Source organism: Galeopterus variegatus, unplaced genomic scaffold (genome assembly GCF_000696425.1).
Source record: "Galeopterus variegatus unplaced genomic scaffold, G_variegatus-3.0.2 Scaffold13563, whole genome shotgun sequence".
Lineage (NCBI taxonomy): Eukaryota > Metazoa > Chordata > Mammalia > Dermoptera > Cynocephalidae > Galeopterus > Galeopterus variegatus.
Window position 1 is genome coordinate 1,967 of NW_007739674.1, and position 9,551 is coordinate 11,517.

The 9,551-nt window shown below is 40.7% G+C and overlaps 1 protein-coding gene across 1 annotated transcript; it reads left to right on the forward strand.

The window, feature by feature from the left end:
* The first annotated feature begins 1,413 nt into the window (after positions 1-1,413).
* Positions 1,414-3,982, forward strand: LOC103581637 (interferon-induced guanylate-binding protein 2-like). Its single transcript, XM_008563416.1, has 3 exons — positions 1,414-1,610; positions 1,903-2,096; positions 3,715-3,982. The coding sequence occupies exons 1-3, from the start codon at positions 1,517-1,519 to the stop codon at positions 3,826-3,828; spliced, it is 402 nt and encodes a 133-aa protein (XP_008561638.1). The 5' UTR covers positions 1,414-1,516; the 3' UTR covers positions 3,829-3,982.
* The last annotated feature ends 5,569 nt before the right edge of the window (positions 3,983-9,551 follow it).

A 9,551-nucleotide genomic window follows, 5' to 3' on the forward strand; every position in this document is an offset into this window, starting at 1 on the left:
CAATTATTTTTTTTTTATTTTTATTTTTTTTTGAAGTTCTTACAACAAGCAAATGGAGGGGACACACTTGGGTGGGAGGGGGGAGAGGAAGGAGGGAGGGAGGTTTCGGTGATGGGACACAATAATCAACTACATTGTATATTGACAAAATAAAAATAATAATAAAAATAAAAGACTAAGTTCTCTCAAAGCACATACAGGCAATAAACAAAATACATCTGTCAAAAATAATAATAGTTACTTTATAGGGTTCCCGGGATGAATTAATGGTTCTTTAAATGAATTCCTTTATAATGTTCCTTAAATAAATGAAGCTCTTAACCCAGTTCCTGGAACGCAGTAAGCACTATGCAAGTGTGCTTACATATATTGGCTGAAATACAAGTGTGCTTACGTAGTGCTTACTGCGTTCCAGGAACTGGGATAAGAGCTTAATTCATTTAATCCTCACAAAAACCCTATAAAGTGTGTATTATATCCCAATTTCATAAAAAGGAAGGTTGAGGCATAGAGAAGTACAAGGACTCACCTAGAATCACACAGGTAATGATTGGTACTGCTTCAATGTAAATCCAGGTAGTAAAATCTGTGCTCTTAGCAATTCTTCCATGCTGCAATACTCAGGTTAGATCAGTTTGCATGAGGATTGGCTATACATTCTTTAAAATGAAAAACAGCAGTGGCTTAACAAAGACAAAAGTTGTTTTCCTTTCTTGTATACGAGAAGTCAGGCAGAGGGAACCCAGTGCTGCTGTGATGACCCCACATTCATCTCTGTCCCAGGCCCTTCCCTTGTTCTGCTCCAGCACGTCAGCACGTGGTCTCCCTCTTCAAGGTCAATTTATGCTCTAAGATGACTGTTAGAGTTTCATCCTTTAGTTTCACATTGTAAATAGAAAAAAAGAGGGGAAAACAGAAGATTATAAAAGGGCTGTGAGTCAACTCCCTTCAAAAGATTTCCATGAAGTACCATATAACACTTCCAGTTGCATGTTATTGGACAATTTAATCATGTGGGCACCCCAGCTACAAAAGGCGTTGAATAGAAAATACAGTATTTTATCATGATCTGCCATGTGCCCAGCTGGGGAAAAAATCATTGTTCTATTGCAAAGTACAAAGGGAGAATAGAGCTTACAATGACTCTAACAGTCACTGCCACAGTAACAAAAATTACTCTGTGATGGGTTCTGGTTATACTCTGAAGCTAAAGCCAACACAATTAGCTGATGGTTGTATATGAGATGTATAAGAGAAAAGAGATATCAATGATACAGTTAGATGAACAGAGTAAGTAATTACTAAAATTGATGTAACTTGGAAGGAACAGGTTTGAGAGGGGATTCAGAATTGGGTTTTATACCTATTAAATTTAAAATGCTATCTGAGTTATAGAGTGACTTGTTACATGGGCAGTTAAATTAAATTGAAATGTCAGGTGAATTACAGAGTTTTACTTTAATTCATGGGCTCTATTTCCTAGATCTAACATCCTCTGTGTAACTAGGCAGAAGAGATGCTGAATAAATACTTGAAGTCCAAGGAGGATGTGGCTGATTCACTTCTGCAGACTGATCAGTCACTCACAAAAAAGGAAAGAGAGATCGAAGGTGAGAACAACTGAGAACACTCTAGAGAGGTGGAAAGCCCTGGAAATGTTAATTAGCAATACCGGTCCGCCTGGAATCATTATTGTGGGGAAAGAATAGCAAGTATCATTTCTACTTCTGTGGTAGTTTTTTCTTATCTGGTATGTACGGTCATCTGTCTTCTGTTTATCCAGTGCAAAAATGATCACTAGAAATTTTCTTAACTATATAAGAATAAGACAAAAAGGGTTGAAGGCAAAAGCAACATGTACAATTTAATCTTCATATTTCCCTGCTTATTTTTCTTCCTCAGTGGAGCGTGTAAAGGCTGAATCTGCAGAAGCTGTAAAAAAAATGTTGAAGGAAATCGAAAAGAAGAATGAGCAGATGATGGAACAGAAAGAAAAGAGTTATCAGGAACATGTGAAACAATTGATTGAGAAGATGGAGCAGGACAGGGCCCAGTTAATGGCAGAGCAAGAGAGGACCCTCACTCTCAAACTTCAGGTATTCAATTGTCATCTCAATTTCTCTTCCAGTGCCCCAAATAAAGAAGAAAGTGTAAGAGTGAGAACCTAATGCCCCCCAAAAGGAATGTTCTAGTGCAGACACTCTACTACCCTTTGCATTCCCTTACTGTTTTACTTCTGGCCACCTCTGGTTACTAAAGACTGGTTACTTTGGGGATAATCCCATGGAATACTTCATTATTATATCACTATTAAACAGTAGTTATTGCTTGTTAGGCACTGCACACTGTTTTAGAGGCATTCTGTGATCAAACCCTCATCTATTGGTACAAGAATTATTATTTATTTTCTCATTTGCTAAATGAGGAAATTGTAGTTTCATGAGACTTAAGTAATTTTCTGCATCAGACTGCACAGTAAACTATCTGGCCTATCTTTCCTACTGAGTGAAATTCACAGCGATGCTGTTTCTGCCATACCTGGTATGACTTTATCTCTGGAAACACCCTAATGAGTAGGAAGACTCCCTAACCATCTACTCACTTAAGCACACTGGTTAAATGTCCATGTTGCCAGAACCTTCCTGTTCTCCAGGCTCTACTCATCAGTGTTGAGTCCAGAAGTGTATCATGGGCCACTGCAGGCCATGATCTCATCAACTTAATTTGTTTCCTCTGCCACCAAAATTTTTCAGACTTGTCCTAAATTCACTGATTGAACATCTTCCTGCCATGATTCTGAATTATGTAATAAACTTCTTGTTGGATTTCACCCATCATTCATATCTTCCTTGTATTCGTCAGGTTTCTCCAGAGAGACAAAACAAATAGGATATGTATATAAATATATGAGAGGGGATTTATTAGGGGAATTGGCTCACACAGTTGTGAAGGCTGAGGAGTCCCACGATAAGCCATCTGAAAACTGGATGCTGGTGGCATGGTTCAGTACAAGTCTGAAGGCTCAGAACCAGAGAAGCCAGTGGTGCCATTGGTGTAAGTCCTGGACTTAAGTTCTGATGTCCATGGACAGGAGAGCAGAGTGTATCTCTGTAGAGAGAGTGATTCTCACCTTTTCCTTTGTTTTTATTCTCTCTGGGCCCCCAACAAATTAGATGGTTACTGCCAATATTGAGAGTGGATCTTTACCACCTAGTCTACTCAGGTTCACATGCTAATCTCTTCTGGAAACACCCTCATGGACACACCTAAAAAGATAACTTTACCTGGTTTCTAGATATTCCTTAATCTAATCAAGTTGACACATAGAGTTAACATTCCTAGATATATATTTGAGAGTCCACACTTACGTAGACCAGAGATGAAGCAAAAAAAAAAAAACCATTGGTGGTTTTTCCAAAAAGACTGTGTTCCATGTGGGTGAATGGACCCAAGAATAGAATTCTAGGTCACCAATTTTCTAGGAACTGTAAGATGATGGTATTTCTGAAGGGTAAAGAAAGCCCATAAAAATTATGGTGAGGAATAGAAGATTCAGGAAAGGGTGATATAATGGAAGTCATGGGAAGAATGGATTTCAAGAACAAGTGCCAAAACCTCTTGAGGGATTAATGTAAATACCAAAAGGGTAACTAATTTAGCAAATATGAGAAATATGTTAATCTTTATTAGTTTAGTCTCCACTTTCTCTTTTAGGAACAAGAACGACTTCTCAAGGAAGGATTCCGGAATGAGAGCAGGGCACTTCATAAAGAGGCCCACGATATAATAAGCAGCAGCTCATCAGAACTGTCATGTAACATACTCTAAGAATCCAAAGGACATAATTTTCATATTCAGCTCCTTCTCCCCAAAGAATAAGTTGAATGAGCAACTGTCTGGAGCCTTTAGAGCCCGGCTGCCTGCCTGTCCGGAGCCAAAGAGCCCACCCAACTATTGCCTCGAGGCCTCAGAGCCTTGTTTGCTGTCATCTTTTGTCCCTCCTCCTCCTGTGCACTATGGGTGTAGGTAACTTTGCAACTTGCCATAGATAACGGGAATTTTCCATTTACCGGAACAACCCGTCCTGTGGTTTTCTCAGTAAACCATCTGCATACTTCCTTATCTGCTGATTCCCTCCTGCTGTCTATATAAACTGTGACCTTCTGGCTAATAAACTAGACGATCAGAATACTGTCTTGTCTCCATTTCTCGCATCTCTTGTCCCATCCAATTCCCACTCCCCCCTCCAGGGTCTGCGTTGAATATCCCACGGGTCGGGACAAGCAACTTTAGAATGTCAAACCCCTCTCACTCAACTAAACTCAACTTGGGGGAAGGGGAGGGTGGTTGTGGGACAATTGCGTGTGGACACTGGGTACAAAAGCAATTTCTGGTAATTTGTATCTCATGAATATTCATAATAAAAAATAAAAAGATAATACTATGAAAAAATAAAAATAAGTAAAAAATAAAAATCTCTCTCTCAAATTTGATTCAAAGTTTCTCCCCTTGATTCTGCCTCCTTCTTGGACCCCACTCATTCACATAGCCTAGTCCCTGATTCAGCCTTACAGGCATGCAATGAAGACGTATGGCTTTTTTTTTTTTTTTTTTTTTCATTTTCTAGCTCTACCTCTCCTAGAGCACACTAGCTCATGTTTATCTTCAAGTTATGACCATGGGATGTAGGGAATGAGAGAAAGAAAACTGTTTTACAGGATGCATTACTGATCTGGTGTCAGTGCCCTGTTGGTATGGCTTAGGACCTTTTTCCTTAAAGATGATTTGAGTTCTTTGTGGATCCCCTGCAAGAACCTCCCACTAGCACTTTCTTATTGTGGTCCACTTCTGATTCCTTTCCTCAAACTCCTTCTTCTAATGATTCACTCATCTAATATATTCTTTGTTTTAAGAACACTGTGCATTGACGTGTAGACAACTTCAGGATTTTCTTCAAGATGACTCAAGGCAAAGAGTGGCATCACTAAGACGGCAGAGTAGACAATACCCAGCTTTGCTCCCCAACACAAGAAATCAGCTAGCAACTATTAAAGCATAAAACTGCCATTCTGAAATCACCAGAACTCTGGGGAGGAAGTAGAGAGGCTTTTTGAGCCCACAAATGTGTGAAAAGCCATGGCAGGTGGGTGGAAGAATCACTTTAAACAGTCGCAGCTGCTACTCCAAGCTGGCATGGCACAGTGCACAGAGAAGCTTCCTGGAGTCTGCAAAGCTGATGCAGAGCTGTTCTTCTGAAGGTACTTGAAACCTTCAGAGGAGAAATGTGCTGTGACCACTGGGAACAAAGATCACTTCAAAATGTCCCATCCCATCTCTCAAGCCAGCATAGCTGTTTATGAAGTTCCCCTGCACCTGAATAGGTGGGAAGGGGCCAGAATTGGAGGAAGGAAAGGATTACTTCAGAGCACTCTATCCACCCCCTCCCAAAGCCAGCACAGCAACATACACTGAGAAGGCCACTGGACCTACAGTCTCAGAGGTGAGAGAAGAGAGTAAGAGGTGGATGTTCAATCTTCCCAGTGGTCTGTGAGTCTTCATGGGGTCTCATTGAGGGCCTGCCCCATAGCAAACATTTGGCATGTCAGGGGGAGGGGGACACCTTGAGTTGTGGTATTGGCGGGGTGCACTAAAATCTGATACTGGCAGTTGACGTGCATCCCAACCAGCACGGGCACCACACAGTAGAGATGGGTTGGTGCCACAGTGTTGTGGTAGACACAATCCGTGGGTAATACTCATTCCCAGGCCAGATTTTCCACATAGTCTAGTTGCTCCTGTGGAGTGTTATCATGACCCAGAAGTGACTGGAAGGCCAACAATTAAATTTGCACAAGTAAGTCTTCCTCAGGTTGTGAAATATTGTCAAGGCAGCAATTTGGCTTAGCCACAACATTCAACTTTTGGCCTCCACAATAGGTCTTCTCCAACCTCGGAAATAATGGCAAGACAAGTTTGTTCTGGTGCAGTATTTAAGTAGTTGCAGTTGCTATAACTATGCCACAGAATGGAAATTAACTTTAAGATAGAGATAAAGATTTGACACTAAGCAATAAAGGTCCAGTGCCACCAAAGAACACCCAAAAAAGCTGGTAAAGAAAGCCATCTCCTCAAATGCACAGGCATCAACCTAAAAATACAAAGATCAAGAAAGAACAAAGATATATGACAACACCACCAAAAGGAACCAACAAAGTGCCAGCAATGGACCCAGAAGAATGGCATATTTATGAAATTTCTAACAAAGAATTTAGAATACCCTCTTAAAATTTTTCAAGGAGTCATGAGAAAATACAAGAAGAAAATTAAATGATATTTGGAAGACAATACAAGAGCAGAACAAAGAACTAGAAAAAGAAATAGAATCAATATTTTAAAAAACAAGTAGAATTACAAGAAGTAAAGAACATATTATCTGAACTGAAAAACTTGATAGAAAGCTTCAGCAGCAAACTTGATCAGAGGAAAGAATCAGTGAGCTACCCAATCAGAGGAACAAAAAAAATAAGTAAATAAATAAGAAAAGATAAAATGGGCCTGCAGAAATTATGGGACACCATCAAGTGAAAGAACCTCTGTGTAACTGATGTACCCAAAGAAGACAAGAGAGGAAAAGCCCTAGAAATCACATTTAAGGGAATAATAGCTGAAAATTACCCAACTATGGAGAAAAATGACAGTGTTAAGGTTCAGGAAGCTCAAAGGTAACCAAAAAAATTTAAGCTAAAGAGAAATTCCTCAAGGCACATTATCATCAAACTATCAAAAACCAAAGACAAAGAGTAAATACTGAAAGCAACAAGAGAAAATAAACACATAACATTCAAAGTAGTCCTAATATGGCTCTCAGCAGATGCCTCAGCAGAAATCCTACAGGACAGAAAGGAGTGGGATGATAAAGTGCTAACAGAAAAAAACTGCCCACCAGGAATTCTGTATCCAACAAAACAAACCTTCAAATATGGAGGAGACTGTTTTAGTCCGTTTGTGTTGTTATAACAGAAATACATGAGACTGGGTAATTTATAAGGAAAAGAGGTTTATTTGGCTTATGATTCTGGGACAGCTGCATCTGGCACAGGCCTCAGGCTGCTTCTACACAGGCCTAGGCGGAAAGTGGCAAGCAGCCGGCAGGTATGAGCGATCACATGGTGAGAGGAAGCAAGAGAGCGGAAGTGCGCACGAGAGAGGAGGTGCCAGGGTCCTATAAACAACAAGCTCTTGCAGGAACTAATAGAGCAAGAACTCACTCATTACTCCCCCCCCCAGGAAGAGCATTAATCCATTCATGAGGGATCCACCCCCATGACTCAATCAGTTTCCAACACTGCCACACTGGAGATCAAATTTCCACATGAGTTTTGGAGGGGACAACATATCCAAACTCCATCAGAGACATAAAGTATTTCCTAGGAAAACAAAAGCTAAGGGAATTCATCAACACTAAATCTGCTTTACAAGGAATGCTAAAGGGAGTTATTCTATCTGAAAGATGACAATAAAGCATAACAAGAAAATATTTGAAGGTGTAAAACTCACTAGTAAATAAGTACACAGACAAAATTAGAATGTTATAATGCTCACACTGCTCCAGGAAGAAGGCAAGATGGCAGATGAGAGGTGACCACCGCCACCATCACCATAGCTGGCATCACCTGACCCTGGTGCACTGTGGCTGCTGCCATCTGTCTCTACACAGCAGTCTGTCCCACTCCCTACCAACAACCAGCCCAGGTGCCACCAGCTCCATCTCACCCTGATCCAGGTGTTCCTGTTTTACCAGGCAGGAGTAACGAGGAAAGCTGTGAGCAAGCACAGCCCCATGCACCCAGTGTTGGGAACTACTCATGAAGTTCACACAACTGCATTGACCCAGAGAGAGCCATGTGTGGAGCTGCCAGAAATAGGCGAACAAGTGCAGCTCCTCAACCCAATGTCCCACCACGGAGAAAAATCCACTGCCCCTCAGTCATGCACCCAAGGGTGAGATTTATTCTCACAGCCCACACACTGCATTGACCCAGGGAGGGACAAGTGTGGATCCTCTGGTGAGAACAGAAATTCAAGTACAGAGTATGAAAGGAAATACCTAGCCACCACCACTCCATTTTCCAACCAGAAGAAGAAAGAGCCAAGGAAGAGCCTCTGCCTATAGGACAGGGAGAGAGAATCCCAGCCCAGGGTCACCCATTTAAGCTGAGGAGCTTCAGTGCACCCAATTGCACCTATCAGGGTCACAGGACACCAGCCAGGGTGCCAGCAAATACACCCAGGTTCACCCAGTTAAGCCAAAGATTAACAGGGCACCTAGGTACTTCTCCCAAGAACTTGAGATCTAGCCTATATCCTCAATGAGTGTCACTCACTTCAGCAAGGAACCACTGAGTGCCCCAGTGCCTAGGCCACAGAGGCACTCACAGGCAACTCTGACATTAAATATGGTTCAAGTAACCACATGGAGACTACACTACCATGTCTACTGAGAACCAAAATTAAAACACCCTGACCAACAGTCAATATAAAACACATCATGAGAAGGAGTATCTCTCCTCAAAAGCCACTCCAGAGTAACAGAAAAAGCAAATGCTCCACCAGATGATGAGACATCAACATAGAGATACTACAAATATGAAAAAACAAAAATATATGACACAACCAAAGGAATATAATAATTCCTAAGTACCAGGCCCCAAACAGCAGGACACCTTTGAAATGACCAGAAAGGAATTCCAAGCAACAATCTTTAGGAACCTGATTGAAATGCAAGACTTACAGAGATGACACAACAAAATAAGAAAAACAATCCAAGATATGAAGGAGGAAATTTTCAAAGAGATAAATAACTAAAAAATGAATATTGCAGAATTCCTGGGACTGAATTCATTCAAAAAAATAAAAAATACAATCAAGAGTGTAAGCAGCAGGCTACAGCAAGCAAAAGACACAATTTCTGATCTCAAAGACAGTCTTTTTGAAATAACCCAAACAGACAAAAAAAATGTTAAAAATGAAACCAATCTATGAGAACTATCATGTCTGATAGTTCTTAAGCATGCAAACATCTAAATCATGGGTGTTCCAAAGGGGAGAAGGAAGAAAAAGGCATTGAAAACATATTCAATGAACTAATAGGAGAAAAAAAATTCCTAGGTATTGGGAGAGTTATGGACTTCCAGATCCTGGAGGCCCAAAGATCTCCAAACAGATTCAACCTAAGAAGGTCTTCATCAAGAAACATGTAGCCAAGCTGTCAAAAGTCAAAGACAAAGAAAGAATCCAAAAACAGCCAAGTGTCAAGTCACCTATAAGGGAATCCCCATCAGAATAACAGCAGATTTTTCAGAAAAACTTTGCAAGCAAGAGGAGAATGGGATGATATATTCAAAGCACTAAAAGAAAAAAACTGCCATCCAGGAATATAATACCCAGCAAGCATATCCTTCAGAAATGAAAGAGAAATAATGTTTTTCCCAGAAAAACAAAAGTTGCTGGAATTTACCACCACACGACTAGCCCTGAAAGAAATCCTCAAG